At 34.3% G+C, this 26633-nt stretch overlaps 1 protein-coding gene across 2 annotated transcripts in view; it reads left to right on the forward strand.

Annotated features, from left to right (window-relative positions):
* The window catches only part of Adam10 (ADAM metallopeptidase domain 10), a 135734-nt gene that overhangs the window by 50384 nt on the left and 58717 nt on the right, over nt 1-26633 (forward strand). For both annotated transcript variants that reach the window (XR_007107010.1, XM_047539059.1), the window contains exons 3-4: nt 1055-1173; nt 7511-7669. Coding sequence is in view for 1 of the 2 variants with exons in the window: in XM_047539059.1 (XP_047395015.1) it covers nt 1055-1173; nt 7511-7669 (278 nt within the window). In the remaining variant the exon portion in view is untranslated. The remainder of the gene's footprint in view (nt 1-1054; nt 1174-7510; nt 7670-26633) is intronic.

Raw genomic sequence — 26633 nt, forward strand, 5'->3', positions numbered from 1 at the left:
TTGTAAGATAAAATAGTAGACCCTCGTACTTCTTTTGTATTTATCACAATAAACATTGAGTAAAAATTATCTGTGTGAAGACTATTACAGTAATTATAAAAGACATACTTGAAAGAGTTTAGTAATGATAGCCAATCTATTGTGCATCTCCTGTGTACCAAGCATTTTATTAATTTTACATTCTTTATAATCTCTAATCCTTAAAATAATTCCAGAAGATGATAGAATTTATTGTCTTCATTCATAGGATTCTTAAGCTATAAATTTCAGGCTTAAGATTTGATTTCAAGTTTGATTCTGCTCCCTACATTCTTATTATATCTTAAAATCAGTGACTAATGTCATTTAATTCACTTAGATATTTTGGTCTTTCTCTCTCCCTTATAGAGGACAATTAGAATACCACGATTTCACGCAATAACCTGGTCTTTTAAAGTTCCAATTATCAAATTAAAGAAGGCATAATTATAATTTGCAAGAATTTCGAAGCTCCAGAGCTAAGGAGTTGAAAGTTTGTGGTGTGTGTGTGTGTGTGTGTGTGTGTGTGTGTGATGTCTGTATAAAAGAAAGCATGCACACTTGCCTTTCTGAGAAGAGATGTTAAATATCTTAAGTAGATGCCTCTTTGCTATTTACTAACTTATTTGAGTTTTGAAAATTATGGGAAAATCGTAAAACTGCAGAGTTATTGGAGAGAGAAGACAGGTACAAATAGTGGTGAATAATAGTAATTGGTTCATGATGCTTGTTTTTTTCTCCCAGTAACTTAGTTGTTGTTTGAATGGTCTTGTTTTACTGTGTAAGGTCTGGCGCATCAGCATTATTTTAAAATATATCCTAGATATTGTTTTAATTGTATATTATTTGGAATCTACCATAGCCACTAGGTTGACGACATTTTTGTAAGAAAATTTGGTCATTGTATGTCCCAAGTTAACAAATTGTGTGACATAGTTCACATTTTTCAGACTTATTTTTTTAAAATAACAAATAATTGTTTACATTTTGGATTCTTTTAATTTCAGTTTTTTTCCCCTTCCCATCCCATTTGCAGACATTTCAACCTACGAATGAAGAGGGATACTTCCCTTTTTAGTGATGAATTTAAAGTAGAAACATCAAATAAAGTACTTGATTATGATACCTCTCATATTTACACTGGACATATTTATGGTAAGTTCAACCTTACATAATCCCTTTCTTTAATTTTTAAAAAAATTTTAACACAAAGAAGTATATATTTTTTAAAAAGTATAAGAAAATTGTAGGGGCCGGGAATGTAGCTCAGTGGTATAGTGCTTGCATAACATGCTTGAAGTCCTGGATTTGATTCCCAGTTAAATAAAAAAAGAAAAAGAAAAGAAAAGAAAAGCATAGCAGATATTTCAGAAAAGCAGATATATATCCTGAGAAGAGGGAACACAAAATTCAGATTCTTGGAGGCAGAGAAAAAGAGAGTACTTTTCCTTTTAGCTGTCCAGAGTACTAGCAGATGCTTAGATCTTCTTTACGAATAGAGCTTGCCAATTTGTCATCTAGGGCCCATGCCCTTAGAGATCCACACTCAGAAAGCAGCCACGTTGCCTGTGCTCTGGATCTTTGGTTCACATTTGAATGATTCCTGGGGTTGGATGTTAGTTGAGATCATGGCTATACATCAGGGAAGAAGAGATTTGGGGGTGGTGGTGGTCTGACCACTGGTTCAGACAGAGATGACCACAGGTGACTATTACTTGGGAGATTTCATCTGCATCACAAGGCAATTCTGCCGGTTGTGCACATCCTTCTCCCCATCGTTCCACAGACTGGGCCACTTACTTTTGCCCTAGAAGTCTAAACCCAATCTCTATAGAAATAATCCCTAAATAAGAGTCATTTACCTTGATCTTCTTTGAGCCTAATACTCGCATGCCGTAGACATATAGTAAATTTTTTCCTGTTCTTTATCCTGTTTTAAAAAAAATTCTGATGAGAATGAGTGAATTGTGAATGGTAGTGGTCTTTTGAAAAATGAAGTGATCCTTGGACCTGTCTTTACATGTATGTTTAATGTGAATTACGACAATGAACTTCTTCTGAAAGGTATAAAAATTTTTTTGAAGGTATAAAATTTTGACATTCAGTGTTTCCAAACTGTTAGTGTTTTTAAAAATTTTTGATGACTTATAGTTTTTTGATCTTCCAAGGAAGAAATTAACAGTAACTTAACTGTGTTTTATAAGAATGTAGGAAACACCAAAAAAGAAACAGTAAAGATTTTATTAGCTAAAAATAATATGATGAAGTCATTCATATGAAAATCTTTCCAGGCCTTTCCTTCATAAGATTCTATTTGATTTTCTTCAGTTCTAACAAATGTCTCTTACGACATCAGTTTAAAAAGTTGTTAGGAGCTGGGTGCAGTGGTGCATTCCTGTTTGGAAGGCTGAGGTAGGAGGATTGCAAGTTTCAGATCAACCTCAGCAATTTAGCAAGGCCAACCTCAGCAGAGACCATGTCAATAAATAAATAAATAAACAAATGTCTGGGAATGTAGCTCAGTAGTAAAGTGCCCCTGGGTTAAGTCCCCAGAACCAAAAAAAAAAAAAAAGAAGGTTGTTAGGAGGCTTAGGTGGCACACTTAACCTGAAAAATTACATCTGACAACAGGGTGGGAAGACAATAATTATAAAAGTCATAAAATAGCTTTTAAAAAAGTCTTCTTGGGTACTGGAGAATGGCAAAATGTCATTGTGTTATAACTGTACATTAATAAATATTCAAGATGATCCTCAGTTTTTTTTTAAAGATAAATTGAAGTTTATTTCTGTATATTAGATTTTCACTCAAAATCATACATTATAAGAACTTTATTGATTATGCCAAGTAAATGAGGCATTTCTATACTTAAGGTTTCTTACTTACAGACTAATGCAATTTTTTAAATTAAATATTTTTTGCACTCTTATAATTTTGTAACTAGAGGAAAGTATTTTTCTATCAGTCTAACTTTTTAATGCCACATTATAGTATACTGTTATTTTCTTGATCATTTATCTTGATTAGCAAATAACTTAGTAGTTGCTGCCCTTTTGCTATGTGATGGTCAAGAAAAGTAAAAGTGTATAAATGAATTTGCAGATAAAAATGCTGTCATTTTAAATTTGTATCTTGGGCTCTTAATTTCAGTGTCTGATTAATTCAAAGTCAACTAATTAATGTTAATCTATAACTTAGAAATTATGGAAAGCTTGGGTCTGGGGATATAGCTTTAGTGGTAGAGAATGTGCTTAGCATGTGTGAGGCCCTGGGTTTAATCCCAGCATGGGAAAAAACAAAACAAAAAATAAATTATGGGAAAAGCCTTTTTTTTTTTTTTTTTTCTTTTCTTTTCTTTTTTTTTTTTTTTGGTACTGGGGACAAAGCCCATGGAATCCTGTTAAATGAGAGAATTTAACTTTTTTTGTTGTTGTTGTTAGATCTTGCTGTGTTGCTCAGTTTTGCTTTCAACTCCTGCTCTCAAGAGATCTGATCTTCCTTCCTCAACTTTTTGAGTAGCTGGGTTTATGGATATATAGTATCACATCTGGCTTCAGTAAATTTGACTTTTAAAACTCCCTTTAAGGGTCAGAAGTATGCATCTGTAAACCCAGCTACCGAGGAGACTGAGATAAAAGAATACCCTGAGCCCAGGAGTTTGAGGCCAATGTGAACAATATAGCTAGAACTTATCTTTAAATAATAACAAAACCAAAAAGGATAGGGGAACTGGGGAGTGTAGCTCAGTGGTAAAGTATTAGTATAGCATGCTCAAGGCACTGGGTACAATCTCCAGATGACAAAATAAAATAAAAACCTCTTTCCTTACTTCCCACCCCTTTTTATCATTTGGTTTTGGTGCTCAGATTTTGTGATTTTATTAACAACCCAAAGTACGCTTTCAGTATTTTTTTTCACTAGAAAAGTATAATTGATGGAAAAGTATTATAAATCTTTGTCCAGTATTTAAAAGGGATTGTTGATATACCTTTGTTCACGTTGCTTTTCAAGTATTTGACATGTTTCCACTTAAAAATGTATTTATAAGGGTGTCAAGGAAGTAAAAAAGACTCATGTATATTATGTCAGGTGGGAAAGAAACTTTTTTTAAAACAATAATTAAAGCAAAATTTTCAGAAGGTTCTTTGAATGTATTTATTCTGAAGGTATATATTTTGCTAGTTTAAGTTAGTTTATCAATTATTAAGTTAGTTTAACAATTAGTTTAACAATTACTTATTAAATGATTACTGTGTGCATGCCAGGTACTGGGCTAGGTGCTAGGAATGATTGCCATGAAGACTTATGTTCTATACCATTTGACCCAGTTATTTTCCTCCTCAGTATATTCCCTAAGGACTTAAAGTCAGCATACTACAGTGACACAGCCACAGTTCATAGTAGCAAAGCTATGGAACCAATCTAGGTGCCCTTCAAAAGATGAATGGATAAAAAAAATGTGGTATAGATACACAATGGAATATTACTCAGCCATAAAGAAGCATGAAATCATAGTATTTACTGGTGAATGGATGTAACTGGAGACTGTAATGCTAAGTGAAATAAGCTGGTCCCAAAAACCCAAAGACCGAATGTTCTCTTTGATATGTGGATGCTAACATACAATAAAGTGGAAAGAATTGAAATTCATTGGATTAAACAAAAGAGAATGAACGGAAGGAAAGAGAGATGGGAGTAGGAAAGATAGTAAAATGAATCAGGCATAACTTTCCTGTGTTCATATATAAATACACGACCAGCAGAATTTGACATGATATACAACCACAAGAATGAGATCCTAATTAGGATAAGTTATACTCTATGTGGGTATAACATGTCAAAATAAACTCTGCTGTCATGTGTATTTAAAAGACAAATAAAAAAAGTGGAAATAAAAGACTGATGTTCTAAATAGACTTAAAGAAAGAAATAACATGATTATCTCAATAAATGCAGAAAAAGCATTTGACAAAGTACAGCACCCATTCATGTTGAAAACATTAGAAAAACTAGGGATAGAAGGAACTTACATCAACATTGTAAAGGCAATGTATGACAAATGCAAAGTCAGCATTATTCTGAATAGAGAAAAACTGAAAGCTTTTCCTCTAAAACAGGAACAAGACAAGGATGCCCACTTTCACCACTCCCTTCAACACAATCCTTGAAACTCTAGCCAGAGCAATTAAGCCAAGAGAAGGAAATTAAAGGGTTACAAATAGGAAAAGAAGACCTCAAATTATCTCTGTTTACCAAAGAAATAATCCAAAAAACTCTATCAGAAGACTTTTAGAGTTCATAAATGAATTCAGCAAAGTAACTGGATATAACATCAATAGCCATAAATCAATTGCATTCCTATACTCCAGAAGTAAATCTGCTGAAAAGAAATTAGGAAAACTATCCCATTCACAATAGCCTCAAAACCAAAACAAAAAAAATCCAGATTTGGGAATCAGTTTAACATAAGAGGGGAAGGAGTTCTATAATGAAAACTATAGAACACTAAATAAATAAATAAAAAAAACTTTAGAAGATTGGAAAGACCTCCCATGTTCTTGGATAGGTGGAATTTATGTTGTCAGAATGTCCACACTACCAAAAGTGCTATACGGATTCAGTGCAGTTCCCACCAAAATTACAGTGTTGATCTTCACAGAAATAGAAAAAGCAATCATGAAATTCATTTGGAAAAATAAGAGACCCAGAATAGTGAAAGCAATCCTTAGCATTACAAGAAAAGTGAAGCAGAAGGCATCACAATTCCAGACCTCCAATTATACTACAGAGCTATAGAAACAAAAACAGCTTGGTACTGGTACCAAAACAGGAATGAAGACCAGTGGAGTAGAATGTAAGACACAGAGGAAAACCCACATAAATATAGTTATCTCATACTAGACAAAGGTGCCAGAAACATACATTGGAGAAAAGATAGCCTTTTTAACAAATTGTGCTGAGAAAACTGGAAATCCATATGTAGTGTAATGAAATTTAGCCCCTATTTCTCACCCTGCACAAAAATCAACTCAAAGTGGATCAAAGACCTAGGTATTAGACCAGAAACTCCACACTGGCTAGAAGAAAATGTAGGCCCAACAGTCTAACATATCAGCTCAGGAACTAATTTTCTTAGCAAGATTCCTAAAATGTAAGAAGTAAAATAAAAACATTAGTAAATGGAATGGCATCAAATTAAAAAGCTTATTCATAGCAAAGGAAACAGGAGTGTGAAGAGAGAGCCTACAGAATGGGAGAAAAAGCAAAAAATAAATAACCCAATCAACAAATGGACAAAGGAACTGAACAGGCACTTCACAAAAGAAGAAATATGATGGGTCAACAAATATATGAATAAATGTTCAACATCTCTAGCAGTTAGAGAAATGCAAATTAAAGCTACACTGAGATTTCATCTCACTCCAGTCAGAATGGCAGTTATCAAGAATACAGGTAACTGTAAATGTTGGTGAGGATGTAGGAAAAAGTGTACACTCATACATTGTTGGTGGTAATGCAGCCACTCTGGAAAGTTGGAGATTCCTAAAATAGCTAGGAATGGATTTGACCCAGTTATCCCATTTCATGGTATATATTCCCAAGCATTTAAAATCAGCATACCATAGTGATGCCGCCACATCAATGTTTATAGTAGCACAGTTCACAGTAGCTAAGTTATGGAGCCAATCTAGGTTCCCTTCAACAGATGAATGGATAGAGAAAATATGGTATATATACATAATGGAGTATTACTCAGCCATAAAGAAAAAGGGCTATGGCATTTGCCAGTAAATGGGTGGAACTGAATGCTATCATGCTAAGTGGAATAAGCCAATCCCCCAAAAGTCAAAGGTCAAATATTACTTCTTATATGTGGAAGCTAATCCAACATAAGGTAGTGGGGATAAAAAGAGAGTAGAGGAAAGATAATGGAGTAGAGAAAGGAGAATGAAGGGAAGCTGGGGAGGGATGGGATAGGGAAAGACAGTGGAATGAATCTGACCTAACATTCCTATGTACATGTATGAATATACCACAGCTACATATTTTTATATACCATTATGTACATTCACAGTATGCTAATTAAAAAACTAAGTAAATAACAGATCAGTGGCGTAGAGGGAAGGGAGTGGTGGTAGAAGGAATGGAGAGGAAGGAGAAATACTGGGGACTGAATCAGAACAAATTATATTATATGCTTCTATACTTCTAAAAAATTCAGTTGTCATACGTAACTAAAAAGAACCAATAAAAAAGACTAATGTTCTATTTTTCATTGTTGTTAGTAGTAATTATATATGTTTTAGCTAAATACTAGTTGTTGTTCATATCTCAAATTCAACTTGATATTTTTATGTGAAGATTAATTTTCCCAGTAAATTTGTTCTTGGGATATTTGAAAAAAATGTGTAAAAATGGCTTTTTAAAGGATAATGAATTCACTATTCATGTGCAAATTAAAATTTGAGGAATTTGTTGCTTTCATTAATAGGTGAAGAAGGAAGTTTTAGCCATGGGTCTGTTATTGATGGAAGATTTGAAGGATTCATCCAAACTCGTGGTGGAACATTTTATGTTGAGCCAGCAGAGAGATATATTAAAGACCGAGTTCTCCCATTTCACTCTGTCATTTATCATGAAGATGATATTAGTAAGTACTTAAATTTTATCAAGTAACCTTTTGTAAAAAAGCATATGAATAGTTAAAGCTATTTGAAGACAAATGAAGCCTGAGCTATTTTCTTTCCTAAACCATTAATCAGGCTAGAAAACAGTTTTACAAAGTCTCAATTAAGTGAATAATGGATCTATATAGTGGGGCAGTTTTCTTGTCAATCCATGTTACTCCTGCTTATTGATGATATAACCAGTTCTATTTGAAGTATGAATCAATTAAATCCAGTTGAATTGGAAATTTTATATTCTAATACCAGCCTACACCTATGTTTTTATGGCCTACTGAGGATATAACATCATTATCTTCTTATGTAAATTATCATGTGTGTATAATATTGAAGGAACATTTCAGGTATTTTTGTGATTTCTAAATCCTTTGAGTGTTTCTTTCTGGAATATTGAAATAATGATCTCAGTTTGGTGTTATAGTCAGCTTTTTCACTACTGTGACTGAAAGACCTGACCAGAGCAACTGTAGAGAAGGAAAGATTTCTTTAGGGGCTCATGGTTTCAGAGGTCTCAGTTCATAAGTGGCTGGCTCCATTCCTCAGGGCTCAAGGTGAGGCAGGACCTCATGGCTGAAGAGTGTGGTGGAGGAAAGCAGCTCACATAATGATCAGAAAGCAGAGACTCCACTCACCAGCTGCAAATATATACTCCAAAGCTATCCCCCGCAATGCCCCACCTCCTCCAGCCACATCCCACCTACCTTCAGTCACCATTTAATCCCATCAGGTGATCAATTCTCTGATTGTGTTAAGGCTCTTGTAACCCAGTCATTTCTTCTCTGAACTTCCTTGCATTGTCTCACACATGAGCATTTGGGGGATACCGCACATCCAAACCATAACATTTGGTAAGACTCCAGGTAAATCATGGATTTTGTTCTCTTCCGTGGTCTTTATGTAATGATAATTTTTTTGGAGAATTCTTTTTCTGTGTTTTAAGAATAGAAAACATGTCAGGTGCAGTGGCATATGCCTGTAGTCCTAGTGACACAGAGAGGCTGAGGCAGGGGGATGGCAGGTTCAAAGCCAACCTCAATAACTTAGTGAGACCCTGAGCAACTTAGGGAGACCACTGACCCCCAACACAAAAACCCAAATTCCTGAGTGCCCAAACTGACACACTCACTAAATCACCCCTTAGTATAACCTGTTTAAGCTCAAACTCCTTCTTTGGCCAGTGGCTCATTTTCCACCAGGAAAGTGGGTCCATCAGAACTGTGACTCCATTCCTGAATAAGGCTTTTGTCTGATTTGTGAAATTTGCATCCAGTTTAGTCCTTCTGTGCTAACAGTTTGTTTCTTTTTCTCCTTTAAATTCCACATACCATTTATCTATGCAGTGAATTCTTCATAAATGCTTATGAAATCTTGAAATACTGTCCCTGGAATGTTTTTTTTTTCAAAATCAAGACCTTTTGGGGAAAGGACATAGAGGAAAAGTAATTTGACAGATTATTTTTTCTTTCCCATTGTATTATAATCATACTTTTTTCTTTATTTTACACTTTCCTTCAGTACTTCTGTTGGTTCTACCTTATGATTTTTATTACTGTGTCTTCTCTTTCTTGTTTTCTTCCTTATTATCTACTTGTATAGAGTTTAAACATATTGTTCTGTCTTCATTTTCATTTCTTTCTTGTAGTTAAATCTTCCCCATGTTTTATACTATAGTAATTTCCAAATATCCTAATTTATGCCAACATTTCTTTTTCCCCAACGTTGATGGTTAATTTGAAGGATCAGCGACATTGGATACAACTTAGTTTTCTTTTCTCTTTTCTCTTTAACTTTATCATCAAGTTTGGTTCTTATTTTATACTCATTCAAGTAAATACATGTTCATTATGTATTTATAACATAAATATAAATTCAGTAAGAAGGACTTTTCATGTTTTTCTTATTGTTCAATATCAGTGGTGGTATCAACATTTAAAAGTAGTGTTAAAACTACTAAAGTCAGCTTTTTGTTGTTGTGATCAAAATATCTGGCAAGAATTAGAGGAGGGAAAGTTTATTTGGGGCTCATGGTTTTAGAGGTCTTAGTCCATAGATTACTGACTCCATTGCTCTGGTCCTGAGGCAGTGCATTATCTGGAAAGGCCACAGGAAAGATGCACTCTTCTAGGGTACAAACTCCCGGTGACCTGTATCCTCTTGCCACACCCCACCTGCTTATAGATACCACCCAGTCAGCCTAGTTAAACTAGGATGGACCGATCAGGTTACAGCTGTTATAATCCAGTCATTTCACTTCTGAATTCCTGCATTAACACAGGAGCTTTGGTTGCCCAGTCATTTCACTTCTGAATTCCTGCATTAACACAGGAGCTTTGGTTGCGGGGACACCTCATATTCAGACCATAACAAGTAGTAATGTTTACAGTGATTTTGTTTGCCATTTACCTGGTAAATGAAATTTAGTGATATGAAAATGAAAGTATAGAAAGGAATTGCCTTGAATAGAGTTTTCAAATTACAGTGTTTACAGAAAAGTAATAATGACAATTACTTTTTCTTTCTTTCTTTTTTTTTTTTTTGAAATGGGTCTTCTTATGTTGCTTTAGGCTGGCCTTAAACTTGTAATCCTCCTGCCTCAGCCTCCCAAGTAGCAGGAATTATAGGTATGCACCAAGATTTTCAGATAATTAAAAATTAAAATTATCTGAAAATCTGTGTGTAGTTAGAAAATTATCTGAAATGTCTGTCTATAGTTTAAGAAATCCTCCATGTTCTAACCTTTAGTTTCTACATAGTTGCTATATATCAGATTCTAAAGCAATATTCGCAAACTTTTTCTATAATATAGATAGCCTATAAATAGTAATATTTTTGGCTTTGAGGACCATATGAGTTCCATCGCAGTGACCTTCCCTTGTAGTGTAAAATTAGCAGGGGAATATGTAAAATGAGAATGACTGTTTTCTAGTAAAATTTTAATGATATTTTGATTGTCATGCAGTTTCCATAAGATGCAAAATATTCTTTTGAATTTTTCTACTGTTTAAAATTGTAAAAAAAAAAATTTTTAGCTTGCATACCAAACAAAAACAGGTAGCAGTACTTAATCTGCAAGCTATTTTTATCTACCCCTATTCTAGGTGATGGAGAGATAAATTTACTTTTAATTGACCCTTTAATCTCTCTGTTAGAATATCAAAGATTCTAAAACTAGCAGTAAGTGTAGTTTTTGCTTACTATGTACCAAGTATGATATAAAGTTCTTTACTTGCATTATTTAATTTTATCCTCAACGATAGCTTTATGAAGTATAACCACACATATTATCCCTCCTTAATAGATGAGGGAAAGAAGACTTCAGAGACTTACGTCACGTGATTGTAGACCTCATGCTCTTTTGCTTCACCCATGGGAAAAAATGAAATTCTCATTGCCCTTTATTCCAAGGATTTCTGGGGCTTTACTGAAATTTGTAAGCCTCCCCTCAAATCATTTCTTTGCATCTTGTGCTGCTTTAGGCCAAATTCTCTCCTTAATATGTTTAGTAATGGATGTTTTTGTTTTATACCTAATTAAAAGGAAGAGGCTGCCCTTTAATATATATTATTATTTTCATATAATTTGCATAAGTGATGGTAGTTTATTTTCATGATGGAAATACTATTTGATTGTTTACATCTTTGTGTATATACCTAGGTATCCCTGTATATGTTACTCTCACCAGAAACAAATGGTAGGGGAAATATACCCATGTTGGGTAGGGATTCTGATGAGAATTTGACTGTCCTCCTCTTAATACTGTTTTTGTAACTGTAGGTATAAATGTATAAAACCACAGTGGAAAATGATATTGCTATTCTGGAGAACCTTAGGGAATGCTTATGAGGCTGTACCAGAATATAGAGACAGGTTTTTTTTAATTAAAAAAATGTTTTTTTATGGTGCTGGTGATTGAACCCAGGGCCTTGTACATACGAGGCAAGCACTCTACCAACTGAGCTATACCCTCAGCCCCAGAGACAATTTTTAGCAAAAATATTGAAAAACTTGTTCCAGTTGCTTTGATATGACCAGTTAGATGTGATGGTGATAACTGTATAGTTACCAGCTTAAAATTCACACTTGTTCAATTTGGCATTAAGGTAATAAAAAGCACCCTCTCCTAGGACATAGAAGTGTGAACAGTTATGACAAGGTAAGAATACCACTTAATCTTCTGTCCCTGAGCATGGTTTATTTTGAAGAAACAGAAAAACACTGTCCCATAAACTGTAATAATAATCTTAACATGGACAACTTTTAAGGTCATTTAACTGTGATAGCTTGGAATCATTAGTGTACCCATGCATCCTTCTGTGTACTACCTATCTAAGAGGGAAAGGTAAATACATAAAGCTGCAGAATATTTGGGTTTATTCTTTTTTGTTTCAAATTTATTATTTATTTTCTTGTGTGTGGCATAGGAAAGCCCAAGGAACTTGAATTTGCCTCATAATAGAAAAACACCCTTACTTTTAACATGTGTTATTCATAGCTATACTTGTTTCTCCTTTATCTTGTGCTTCAGTGGAAAGACCCCTAATTTCTTGTACTTAAAATTTAATTTTAAGTATTTTACCATTTCAACGTGGAGGCCTTAATCATGTAGTAAGATCTTCATTTGTGGAAACTTCAGGATATTGCTTGTAATTTATTTATTTATTTATTTTTGTAATTGGGATTGAGCCCATGGGTGCTCAACTACTGAGCTATTTCCCCATCCCTTTTTATTTTTTATTTTGAGATGGTCTTGCTAAGTTGCTTAGGACTTTGCTAAGTTACTGAGACTGGCTTCAAACTTTGATATTTCTGTCTCAACCTCCTGAGTCACGGGATTATAGGTGTGTGCTACCATGCCTGGCTGCTTCTAAAATCTTTTAAAAATCAGTTAATTTCATATTGTGCCTCTCCCTCTGTATTGTGGATCAAACCCAGGGACACTCTCCACTGAGTTATATACCCAGCACTTTTTATCTTTTACTTTGGGACAAGGTCTCTCTAGGTTACCCAGGCTGGCCTCTTGCCTCAGTCTACCAAATAGCTGGCTAATAGGTGTGTCCACCTTCATATTTTGCTTTTGAGTTGTTGACATAAATGAGTTTTTTTTCTTTCTTAGGCTTCCAACTCTTTGTGGGAATGAGGGGCAAAGGGAAGTAGGAATAGATGGAAGAAAGAATTGAATTGGAAAGTATTGATAATAGCTAGCATTGCTTATATCTAATATTGTCCGATTAAGAATGTCATTTATAACATGAAAAAAGTATCATAGTATTTAAAAAATAAAGTATCCTAGTCATACTCAGGTCCTGTCTGGAGCTTGGAAATCTGCTTATACCTGTGAGTTATGACGAACTATGGGAGAATTGGAAAGGATGAGGCAAGGAATGCTCTGGTTGACACTAATTTAGTAACTGAATTGTATAAGGTGATGATTATAAGAACCTATGACTTAAGGACTCTCACCATGTATACAAGTGTAGTTATTCTTGCTACTATATTATTTAATTTACATGCTTAACTTAGCATTGATCTTAAATACTAAACTTAAGCACAGTGACAATATTTGAAAGAAATGTAAAAATTGAGATTTTTCATATTGCTATTGCCTTTTCCTTTTTCCTGAGTTAATCTCTAGAAAATATCAATTATGTTCTCCAAACAACTCATAGGCACAAAATCAGAAAAGTTGAGAAGACCATGAGAAAGCGTTTAAAAATGTTGTATAATTAGAAATGTTGGATACTTAAAAACCAGATTGAAAGAGACAGTGAGGGTTTTTTTTTTTTTTTTTTTTTTTTTTTGGCGGGGGGGATTGTGGTGCTGGGGAGTAATGCTGGGGTGTTTGTTCTACTGCTGAACTATATCACTTATTTTGAGATAGGGTCTTGCAGAGTTGCCCAAGGCTTGAAACTTGCAGTCCTCCTATCTTATGCTTTTGAATTGTTGGAATTACAGGTGTGTGCCACTGTGTCCAGCAATAATTTCTTTTTATTTTTAAGTTTTGGTATTGGGGATTGAAATCAGGGTCACTTAATCACTGAGTCACATTCCCAGCCCTTTTTAACAAAATTTTTTTATTTCAAAATGGTTTTACACAGTTTCTTAGGGCCTTGCTAAGTTGTTAATGCCAATTTGAACTTGTGATCTTCCTACCTCAATCTCCCAATTTGCTGGGATTACAGGCATGCTCCTTTGCACCTGGCAGTAATAATATACACTTTGTAGGTGTATTTCTTTAGTTGCTCCACAAAAATATTCCATAATTTTCTAAAATACAAAATTTAAGCTAGGTTCACGCACTGGGTTTGACTGTCAACACTTTCTAAGTGTATTACTTTTTAACAACTTTATTGAGGGAAAATTGACATCAAATAAATTGCTCATATATAATGTATAAGTTTAGTAACTTTTGGCATATGTATAAATCTGTGAAACCATTACGTTAATCAATATGATGAACATATTCATTATCCCCAAGACCTTCCTTCTCAGTGTAATCTTTTTTTCCCTGCCTACCCCTTTTATCAGGCAATGATTTGTATTTTTTTACAATTTTATGTAAATGCAGTTAAACATTACATAATCTTAAAAATCTGACTTCTTAGCTTAATTATTTTGAGATTCATTCATGTCATATGTATTAGTAGTTCATTTGTTTTTATTGGTGAATAGTATTCTATTGTATGGATACCATAATCTGTTTGTATAGTTACCTGTCGATGGACTTGTAGGTTGTTTCTAGGTCTTGATTATTAAAACCAGACTGTAATGTTTTGATATTAACCCATAAGTATTGTTTTCTTCAAGAGAAGATGACTTTTGAAAACAGGCAAAAGGATGGGTAAATCTAAGAATTAATAGATAAATCTAAGAATTAATCTAAGAATTAATAAGATCTTTTAATTAACTTTTCTTTTGCTGTCACTAAAATACCTGACAAGAACAATTTAGAGGAGGTAAACTAATTGTGGCTCACGGTTTCAGAGGTTCAGTGCATGTTTGGACGACTACATAGCTCTGGGCCCAAGGTGAGACAGAATATCCTGGTAGAAGGGCATGGCAGAGGAAAGCAGCTTAGAACATGTCAACCAGGAAACAGAGGGACAAAATATAAAACTCAAAGGCATGCCCCAGTGATCCACTTCCTCCAGCCATATCCCACCTGTCTGCAGGTTACCACCCAGTTAATCCTTATCAGTGAGTCAATCCATTGATTAATTTACGACACTCAGAGTCTGTTTCATCTCTGAATGTTCTTGCATTGTCTCACACATGAGCTCTGGGCAACATCTCATAACTTTATCAAAATGTCTAGCTCTGGTGCCAAAGCTCTCATAAGACCTTCTGAAAATTTAAGACAAGCTTGTAGAAGCAAGAGAGCCAAAAGAACGCTCATTTTGTGTTAGTTGCATATAGATTGTCTCTCTCCCAAACTCATATACTTCACAGTATAGCTCAAGTGTAATCTGCTCAAAGCCTTTTCTGACTTCTCAGTTCTGGGTATCCCATCTTTACTGCTGTTATATATTGGTGTAGTCTCCCTGTGCTTTGAATGTAGCACTTTTTATGTTTTTGGTCATGGGATTGACCTTTAAGAACAGGCATGAAGGAAAATCAACTGTTGGCTAGAAGCATAAATTCAACCAGTGTTTAATAGCTTGTGGACAATTGCAGAGAGACCTTATCACTTAGCAAGTTAATACTTATATCTGATACTTGTTTACATGTCTGATACCTCAGACTGTAAGCTCTTCAAGGGTGCATGTTCTGTGTCATTTATTTTAGTAGCTCTGGGGTTTGTTAAATGATAGTTTTCCCTTTTATTGTTGGGTAAATGAATTAATGCAATTATAACATTGCTGTACCATTAGGAAATCTGTGTGCATTCAGGCCTTAATTTTGAATGTGCCAATCTGTAAGGATTGAGAACACACTTCCTTACAGAAACAATTTAAAATGGTAGAATATTTTTAGTTTTTCAAGAGAATGAAGGCTAAAAGGTTATTTGTGCCAACATTTTACAAGTATTTGGCTAATGGATGACCTTAGAAAAGAAGCATTACACCAGTTGCTGGCCGAAAAATTAAATTCAATAAGAATGTATTGGTTTATGAATGTACAGGAAAGATTAAGAGTTTAAAAAAATATCTTGAGGGCAAATAGTCAGTTATAGAGAGTCAGAATGTGATAAATGCCATAACAAAAATGTCATTAAAGCATTGAGGGTCATATGCACCCAGGGAGCCTTAGGGAGATTTAGACTTTACAGGGTGTTGGCATTTGATTTGAACCTTGAAGATAAGGGGGTAGGCTTTTGATTGCCTGAGAACAGAATCTGCAATGACAGGAATTATTACTCTGGCTGCAACAATATTTCCTTTTTTCTGCCACTGCTTGAGAACTTCAGAAAAGAAGAGAAACTGGCATCTTCTTTTCATGGTGCCACTGATTTGCTGCAATGGATAGGTGTATATTCCCAAATTGAACAAATAGAAATAATCAGTGTGTTACATGTTTTGTTTACAAGTTTTACAGATTTTGTGTTAACTTTCTACTGCAGTGGCTGAACGCCTGAGATAATCAACTTATAAAGAGGAAAGATTTATTTTGGCTCATGGTTTCAGTCCATGACCTCTTGGTCCTGTTGTTTTAGGCCTATGGAAGCATAGTACATTGTGGCAGGAGCACATGGTAAAGAAGACCTGTTTACCTCTTGATGACTGTGAAGCAAATTGAGAGAGACTGGAAGGGGCTGGAATCCCAGGAACTCCTTCAAGGGCGTGCACCCAGTGACCCAATTTCCTTCCACTGGGCCCCAGCTTCTAAAGGTTCCACCACTTCCTGTTAGCACCACAAATCCCTTTACATATAAACATAACAGGTTTAATGACTGATCCCCGCCCCCCTTTTTCTTCTTGCAATGCTGAGGGTTGAACCCAGAGACTTGTATGCTAGGCAAGCGTTCTGCCTCTCTCCCACCTTCCCTCCCTCAAATTGAACCCAGAGCTTGTACCACTAAGCCTCGTTCCCAGCCCTTTTATTCAGTTTTTCACTTGGTTGCCCAGGATGGCCACGAATCTGCAATCTTCCTGTCTCAGCTTCTGTCATTGGGATTGTAGGTGTGCACTGCTGCACCTGGATTTAGCCGATTTATTTATTTATTTATTTATTTATTGCGGTGTTGGGGATTGAACCCAGGGCCTTGTGCTTGCAAGGCAAGCACTCTACCTAGCTGATTTATTTCTTAATTAACATTATTTAAATACGTAAACAGAACAAGACTCTTTAGTTACTGTGAACATAGTGAATAGGGCAAAGGTTCTGTCCTTTAGTACTTCAGAGTCTAGTAATTCTATTTGTAATTGATCAGAATAATAAATCAACATTATTCCTGTTGATCTAACTCCCAAAATGCCACTGTGCTCCTCTTCCTATGCTCTCCTACCCTCCCAAAACAGAAACTGAAACTTGGGGTTTGACAGAGTATGGGAAGAAAAGGACTCCTGTCCACTAGATTTTTAAAATTTTATTTAATTTTCTAATTTTTTATTTTTTATATGTATATATATTTTAATTGTAGATGGACACAATATCTTTATTTTATTTGTTTACTTTTTTAATGTGTTGAGGATTGAACCTGGTTCCTCACATATGCTAGGCAAGTGCTCTACCACTGAGCCACAACCCCAGTCCCTGTCCACTGAATTTGAAGAGGGATAAACACTTCAAGTCCTTCCTTCCCTCCCGAGGCTTCATCTCTGCTTGGGAGTGGGTGGGGGGAGTCTTCATTCTTGTTATTTTGGGCAACTTTGGGAATAAACAGCAGTTTCAGGCAGACTGTACCCCATGATTTCCTTCAGATATGATATTAACAAAACAGTTCTATGCATTATCTATCTCTGGAGTCATTCTGCTTTAAATTCAGTTAATATAATAAAAGTTGGATTGTTTGATTGGGTTTGTTGTTTTATAGCATGTTATTGGAGAGATTACAACCACTTTTGACTATTACAGAGTCATCTCATAGTCAAGGCCTTGGACCTTGCAGTCAGATTCTTAACCTGCCTGTGACATGGAGGGTGGGGTACCCTACTGGGAGTAGTGAGAATACAAGAAGTGGGTGAATGTATATATGGCTTCAGGCACAGAATCTATTGTAAATCTATTGTTAAGTCTTCTCCCTCAATGGAATGGATGATTAAGAGTTAATGAGTTATTTCCCATTTCAGGTGGTAGGCATCACAATATATGTATTATTTATATTTGTGTTTCCTATAACAAAAGCCAGAGGTTTGCATGCAAAGGAACTGGAAGAAAGGCAATAGATCTAAAGCTGATCTTTGTTTTAAATAGGCTGAATATTCTGCACCCATGATTCATTCTTTGTGAAAGAATATGCTGTTTGGCCTTTTCAGGGGAACCACAGTGTATCCTATGATTTTGCATCTCAATGAGGGCTTATTCATTAGTGAACAAAAGCTTTTTCTAGAAATGGGGATTATATTGTCAGTAATTTTAGAGAGAAAATGTCATTGTTCATTTTTATAGTTAATGTGGTGACCAGGAAAAATGGGCTCTTTTAGAAGTTTTGGAAGCATATGGGAAAATTTTATACTTGATTCCTCCCTTTTTTTTTTAATTAAGAGAATTTTATGTGGACAGAATTTGAAGCATATATAAATAGTGTTTTGTTGCTGTGGAATTTTTTTTTTTTCATTTTAAGTATCAGGCTTTAAAAGGAATTTATGTTTCATTTCTGCTATGTAAAATACAATTTACCAAGAAAACTAATTCTTTTTAAACAATAATATTGATGTTGGTAATGTTTAAAATTAGTATATTAAACAAATGTTAATTTTATTATTTTTCATTTTTCTATACATTTTTAATCGTAAGAGTTTTAATATTTTAACAAAAGATTTTAAAAGTCATAGAACAATTGTAATTTTTTCCATTGATTATTGAGATCACTTGGTGTAGTTTCAACTTGCCAGTTTTATGGCCTGTACTATTTTGGCAAAACAATGACTGCCAGGTGTTGACTAGGTGAATAAGATTGATAATGGACTCTGGAAAATAGGGTATAATTGCCAGGCAGCATTAAGAAACTCCTTAAATTACTGATCATGATTTTTGAGTGGGAGTAGTCATAAGTTTTTCTCACCCCATTCACCTGCCAGGGGTATAGGTAGAGAGTTGCATTTAAGCAGGATTTGGTTGAAAGCCAAGGGAGTGGGGTAGGGGCAAGGGAGTTGAAGGTGAATACAGTGGAGCAATTATAATAATTATTGACTATGAAATTTTAAGTGAATAAGGAGGAGAAAGAATAGTGATAGTGAACAGTGTGGTAGCATTGTTGAAATTAAGGGTCTTACTGATATTGAAAGATTATTGGGATCTAGAGAGAATGTGCCAAAAAGGCAGTAGTATATAGAAGGTAGGATGCTGGAAGTTGAGATTATAATTAAATTTAAATTATCAGTAAATTAAGTTGAAAAGTATAACGATGGAAATGAGAAGGTAAAGTAGAAAAAAGATCTGAGTATATTAGAAGACTCATCAGCATGGATGTTGGAATCATTAAGAATTATGGGTTGTGCAGCCACTCTGGAAAGCAGTATGGAGCTTCCTCAGAAAACTTGGAATGGACCTGCCATTTGACCCAGTTATCCCACTCCTTGGTTTATCCCAAAGGACTTAAAATCAGCATACTACAGTGACACAGCCACATCAGTGTTCATAGCAACTCAGTTCACAATAGCTAGATTATGGAACCAACCCACATGCCCTCCAAGAGATGAATGGATAAAGAAGCAGTGGAATAATTTTCAGCCACAAAGAAGAATAAAATTATGGCAGTTGTAGGTAAATGGATGGAGTTGGAAAATATCGTGCTAAGTGAAATAAGCCAATCCCAAAAAACCAAAGGCCAAATGTTTTCTCTGATATGATACTGATACATAACAGGGGTTGGGGAGTTAGGGAAGAATGGAGGAGTGTTGGATTGCACAGAGGGAAATGAGGGGAGTGGGGGCGGTGGGGGAAGGAAAGATAGTGGAATGAGACAAATGACATTACTCTATGTATGAGTAAACTAATGGTGTGAATCTATAGCTTGTACAACCATAGAAATGAAAAGTTGTACCCCATTCATGTAATGAATCAAAAAGCATCCTATAAAAATTAAAAATAAATAAATAAAACAAAACCACCAATTTAAAAAAAATTATGGGTTGTGTCAGACTGACAGTCAAGATCTAAAAATAAGGAAATAGGGTAGCAGTGATTGAAGGGCAGCAAATGTCTATAGTAAGTTGGATTGATCAGTGGTATAGTCTCATGCCCTGCCACTATACAAATAGTTCTAATAGTTCCAATACAGAAAGTGGTACATAACTATGAGAAATACTGCAGAAGGATTATCTTGACCTCTACTAGAAGATTAGCTAAAGCATAAGCATAAAGAATGTTTATGCTTGCAGAAATATGTATTTTATTGCCTATTTTATTGTGTAAAGTAACCTATTAAATATTCTGTTGTATTTTCATGTTTTTCAAATAAATCACATTTTAAAAGTATAAATGTGTCTTTTAAAGAACTTTTTGCTAGGTACAATGAGGTAGGAGGCTGAGTCAGGAGGATTGAAAATTGTTGTTCAGCCTCAGCAATTTAGCAAGACCCTTAGCAATCTAGTGATACCCTGTCTCAAAATAAAAAAAATAAAGTACCATGATCAGCATGGCCATTAATTCAGAAAACTAACAAGGAGATGTTAAAGGCAGGAGACAAAAAAAGGCAGACACACATATAGAAAATGCTGGGGCCGGGTAGTTCATCATCACCTGATGGGGAATGAACAACCCAGAGCTAGCTCAGCATGTTTATTATATAGGTTTTTGACATCAAAATTGTAAGAAAGTTTCAGCAAAGCAAACAGTCTTAAAGTTGACAGTGAAACTTGCAAGACATAGAGGTTATCTTGTTATGCCCAGAATTCTCCACCCTGAGAACTAAAGGTCCCAACTGATAACAGGCTTTGCACATAGCCTCCTTGGGCTGGTGTCACCATAGCAACTGGGCCATCTTGACCTACACCTTGGCTCAGGAAGTTCCCCGCACAGTGCAGTCAGAGGCAGTCAGAGACCATGATCCAAATCATCACTGTCCACAAAAAAGACTGGAAATATCATTTAGAAAAGATGTGCCCCTGCGATCAGTCCCCAATAAACTCCCCCAGACCTCAAGAAAGATAACTTTAAAATTATTTTTTTTTTCCAGAGCTGGGGATATAGCTCAATGGTAGTCAGTGGTAGAGCACTAGTGTGTGTTAGGTCTTGGGTTTGATCCCCAGTTCTGTCAGAAAAAAACTATCTGGAATTATAGTTTCAGATTTTTTTTCCTCCAGTATTAGAGATTAAATCCAGGGCCTCATATGTGCTAGGCAAGTGCTCTACCACTGAATTATTTCTTTAGTCCTTATTTTCAGGATTTAAATTTTTCCAGGTGGTAGACTTTAGAGATTTTTATCTTTTGGAATTTTGGCACAGGATTAAGGCATTTTGAAATTGTGTCTTTAGGGAGCCTGGGGTTGGGGCTCAGTGGTAGAGTGCTTGCCTAGTACATGTGAGGCACTGGGATCGGTCCTCAGCGCCACATAGAAAATAAGTAAAGGTATTGTACCCATTACAACTAAAATAAAATATGTATATTAAAAAAGGAATTGTGTCTTTAAGATTATGGCTGAAATCTAATGACAATTTAGTGTCAATATGTTTAGTGTTATTAGTATCTTGGGAGTTTTTATATTTTATTGAGATATTATATAATAGTGATTGCTGATAATATATAAATCAGGTGTATATTCTCTGAGTCCCCTGTATCATCACACATTAAAGACAGTGATGTTATTGTTATTTTAATGGGAGTATTTTTGTCACATTGCTGAATTTACAATTTACTAAAATATTCAGTAAACTACCATGTACATGAAATTGTTCAAGTGTGTGCAAGCTATAAAATTCTCTCTTCCAAAAATATTTCTAGTAGCTTTTTTGGGTCTGTGTAGGAGCAGATTCAAGATATATTTCATAGTGTGTGTTGAATGATGGTAAATTGATTTCTGTTGTGTTCAGATGACTTAATATATATTATTTCTCAAATTTGAAAAAATCAGTCATAGCAACTGACATATATCTTTGGGTATATTAGGGGAACTAAATTATATTTGAAAGCAAAAAGTTTTGCATATTCATTATGAGGTGGACTGCAACTAGATTGCTAATGAGCTTTATAGAAAAACTGAAAATCTTAACATTGAGTAAATCCTCTTGAAAAAGTATTTGACGTACTTCTTGAAGTATACAAAATACTGAATCTAGGTGTTGTAGAGCCCTTTAAGTATTTGTCTCTAGAAATTATTATTATACTGTTGCTGGGCGTAGGGGTGCAGTCCTATAAATCCAAATACTTGGGAGGCTGAAGTAGGAGGATTGCAAGTTAGAGGCCAGCCTCAGCAACTTAGTGAGACCTGTCTCAAAAATGAAAAATAAAAAGGGCTGATTATGTAGCTCAGTGGTAAAGTACTTCAGTACCTCCCACCCCCATCAAATAAATAAATAAATAAATAAATAAATAAATTAATTAATATACTGTGAGTTTCACTCCTCATCTTAACTATATGATCAATGGGTTTTTAGACAAATGTATCTTTGGATGGTGAAAACCATAAATAAAAACTTTTGAAAATAAAATAATAAATGCATATCAATATTGCAAAAGTATTTCTAGGCTGCTAAGTACTTTTGTATTGTCTATGAGAGGAAAAAATTGCCAACCAAGTTTTTATTCTCCTTGACAAAAGTTTTCACCATGAATTAAGGTAATGCTAACTGTAATATCAAACAGGTCTGAAATTCATTGGCAAAGCACATTTAAAGCTAATTTCTCAGTAGAACAATCTAATGTGGGTATTTCTTATCAGGCAGCTTTTCTTCAAGAAATGATTCAGGAATCTAATTTCCTCCATTTTGTGCCTGTACTATTTTGCTGTCCCCAGGTTATCTTCTATAAACCATTCAGGAGAAAAGACCATGGTGGATCCTGGTTGATTAATTCTCTTCTTCTCACATTCCTTCAGTTAGAACTTGGTTACACCTAACTTGGAAGCAAGGCTAGAAAATTTGATGTAGAATTTTGCCCAATATAACGAGGAACCTGATTAGATAGTGACTCCCAAACTGTGACAAGGTTAAAATTGTTTTTTCAAACAAATCTTTGAACATTTAAAAACTTTAAAAAAGAATTGGTTAAGTATATAGTATATATACACAATGGAATACTACTCAGCCTTAAAGGAAAATAAAATTATGATAGTTGCAGGTAAATGGATGGAGTTGGAGAATATCATGCTAAGTGAAATAAGTCAATCATAGAAAACCAGAGGCCAAATGTTTACTCTGATATGTGGATACTGATCCATAAGGGATGGGGGTGGCAAGAGAAGAATGGAGGAACTTTGGATTGGGCAGAGGGGAAGAAGGGTAGGGGAAGGGGTATGGCACTGGGAAAGATGGTGGAATGAGATGGACTTCATTACCCTAGGTACGTGTGTAATTGCATGAATGGTATGACTCTATATCATATACAACCAGAGAAATGAAAAGTTTTGCTCCATTTGTGTGCCATGAATTAAAATGCATTCTGCTGTCATGTATAATTAATCAGAACAACAACAAAAAATAATTGGTTAAGTGATTGAAATGGTATATCGGTAATTCCAACCTACCCCACCCCAGTATTCACTCCCTCTCCCCAGTGTTTGGTGGTGGTGACTTGTAAGGAAACCAGCTGTGGTAGACATCTGGGAAAAGCTCATCTGAAAACTGCTTATAAATAAATTAATCACAGACCTTTATATTTGAAAATCTAAGTTAAATAGTAGTTCATTTGGGAGTAGGATCATCTACATGCATTTTTTTCTGTACTTTTGTTTATGTGTGAGACATGATATATTTGAACTGTAGTTAAATATAGCTCTTGGAGAAAGGTGTCTAGTTCAATTCTGTAAGAATTTTATCAAGTGTTGTTATATATTTTTTTCATTAAATTAGCCCAAGATAAATGTTAAAATGTGTTCTTATTAAATATTAACTTTATTCTAACAAATCTAAATTAAGACACCACACTGACTTGTTAAGAAAAAAAATATAAAGTACTAATTGAATCATAATTTACTTGCTTTTCAAACTGAAACAAATTAAATTTTTGAAAATATATGAATTGGCTCATCCATTTTCTGTGGTAAAATATTTTGTCAGTACTCTGAGAGCATTTTTTATTTATTTTCCTAGTCACTGCCTCGGTCAGCAGTTGTTTCATCATCATACATATTGTTGTTTTGTAAAAAATAGACAATACAATTTTTTATCCTTGCTTTAAGGGAAAACTAGCTAAAGCAGCATGTTTAGTTACTGGAGACTGAACTACTGGAGACTGAAGTATTGGGGCAAAATTGCACAAAATAATGGAAGTATAAATTACTAATATCTTTCTATAAATTTGGCATTATATAATAGTTCAAACAACTAGCAAAATTTCAAGGGATCAAGTCCATCAACTAAATGAGGAATTTCTGTGTGTGTATCAGTGTGTCTAAGAGTAAGCCTATACATTTTTTATTGATCAAATTGAGTATCCTTGACATGGAAGAACTTTATTTGGTGATCCAGGCAAATTCGATCCTATTAGAATCTGGGGAAGGCTAATTGGGATATTTTCAGGTTAAAACTAATAGCAGAAGAAGGCATTGTGGTAACACTTTAAATCTACCAAAAAAAAAATTGAAAATCTTGGCATATTAGTACACTGTAAGACTTTTCTAGCCTTTGAGGTAAAATCTTACTAAACATATATTGGATAGTATGTATTTTCAGCTTCCCAAAGCCAATCCTTGAAAAAGCAATAAATGTATCAGGTTTTTCTTGCCCAACACTTTGTTAGTGTTAGTTTTCCACTTCAAAATAATTTCAACTTGTTTCACATATTACAATCTTTTAAGCCTAATTCCATTTTATAAATTTTAAAGCTACAAAAAAATTGAAATAATTTTACAATGAACATGTTTATGTTCCCCTATATTTGCCAACTTTTAACACTTTGCATTCCCCCATATAATTTTTTGGGGGAAACATTTTTGAATGAAAGTTGGTTGCAGACATCATGAAACTTCACTGCTAAATATTTGAGAATATATGAATTGGTCTCTCCAATGTACATTTTTCTAAATTGCTATAATAATGTTTTAGTCCTAGAAATTATCATAAATTCAATAATATAATTTAATATAGTCATAAAAATTCAGTAAAATCTATAAAATTTCTCCAGTTATAAAAATTTCTTTTTTTTTTCATTGGTTTGTTATGTGCCTTTAGTGTTTTAATTTATAACAGGCTCCTCCATGCCTTTTTGACTTTTTCTGGTTTTTAGTGACTTGCCTTTTTTTTTTTTTTTTTTTCATGTGTTTAGGTCAGTGATCTATAGAATGTCCCTCATTCTCAGTATGTCTGAGTGTTTACTCATGGTTAGATTCAGTTAATATATATTTATCAAGAATACATAGGTGAAGTTGGATATTGCTTATTGCATCATACCAGGAGGCACATAAATTAGACTACCTTAAAACAAGTGCAAAATTTGATCCCTTAGTAAATGAAGTGGCAATCACTGTATCTTTAGTCTGAAGGTATCTTTTCCTTTATAATTAATCAGTAATCTGTAGGGTGGTACCATGAATATCATGTTCCCTTATAACTTTTACCTGATGGTTTTAGCACTGATTGATGATCTTTGCTAAAATCAATTTATAATGTGGGATTGTGAAATAAAACTTTTAATTATGTCAACCTTTCATATTATTTGTTTGACTGTTAAAATTTTTGACTTCAGTAAAAATTAAAGTTTAAATCAGAACAATTATGTCGGTGTAGGTAGGTTGTCCTTAGTTCCTTCCTCCTACCTGCCAGTTTAGATTTCTCTTGTATTATTTAACTAGTATTTCCAATGAAATAGTTGAAACTAGTGCCTACTTTAGGTTTTGGATTTTCTTAAGAAACTACCAATAGTGTTTTTATATATTTCAGTGTATTGCATTACCCAGTCTATTATTACTTAGGAACTTTTCAATGCATTCTCTCATACACATGTTTTGGTGTTTTTTTTTCTTTTTTCTTTTGGTCTGTTAACAGATTAGATTATAAAATATGTTCATGAACTAAGGACAATTTTAACAAGAAAAAAGTATATAGAATTTTGAGAGACTGGTATAAACATTTAAATGACAACTAAATTGAACAGTTGAAAATAGTAACCATTCAGTTAAAGGATAAATTTATCACTTTAATTATGAAGGGAAAGTAAGTGATAGAGCAGTTGTTAGTTTGTAAAGCATTCAGTTGAATTATACACTGTATAAATTTAAACTCAATCTACTTTTTTTTTTTTTTTTTTTTTTCCAAACTCAGTCTACCTTTATGATGCCATGGAACATGTTTCTAGGTCACTTTACTTTGAGGCTATTTGGTGTAAACAGAAGAAGTTCAAGCCAAAAATAATAGCTTAGCGTTAGTTCAAGTTGGAGAAGCTTTGTGCATTTGCAGCATAGGAAATTTAATGTATCTAAAGAGAAAGTTATACAAAATAAGGTAAATTGCATTCTTAGATGCTCCCTATAAATGGGAAAGGTTGGGAAAGTTAAATACAGAATAAAAGTAGTTGTCATCCTGTTTTTGAATCAATAAATTATCCATGTGAATAAAGCTTAGAGACCACTGGTTTTATTGAGGGAAGAATCTTCCAGGTTTTAATATTAACATGTCCAGCAGAATGTCTTTCTCATAGGTGCTCAATAAGCATTTATGGCTTTTATTATGATAGTT

This window comes from Sciurus carolinensis, chromosome 2 (genome assembly GCF_902686445.1).
Source record: "Sciurus carolinensis chromosome 2, mSciCar1.2, whole genome shotgun sequence".
Taxonomy (NCBI): domain Eukaryota; kingdom Metazoa; phylum Chordata; class Mammalia; order Rodentia; family Sciuridae; genus Sciurus; species Sciurus carolinensis.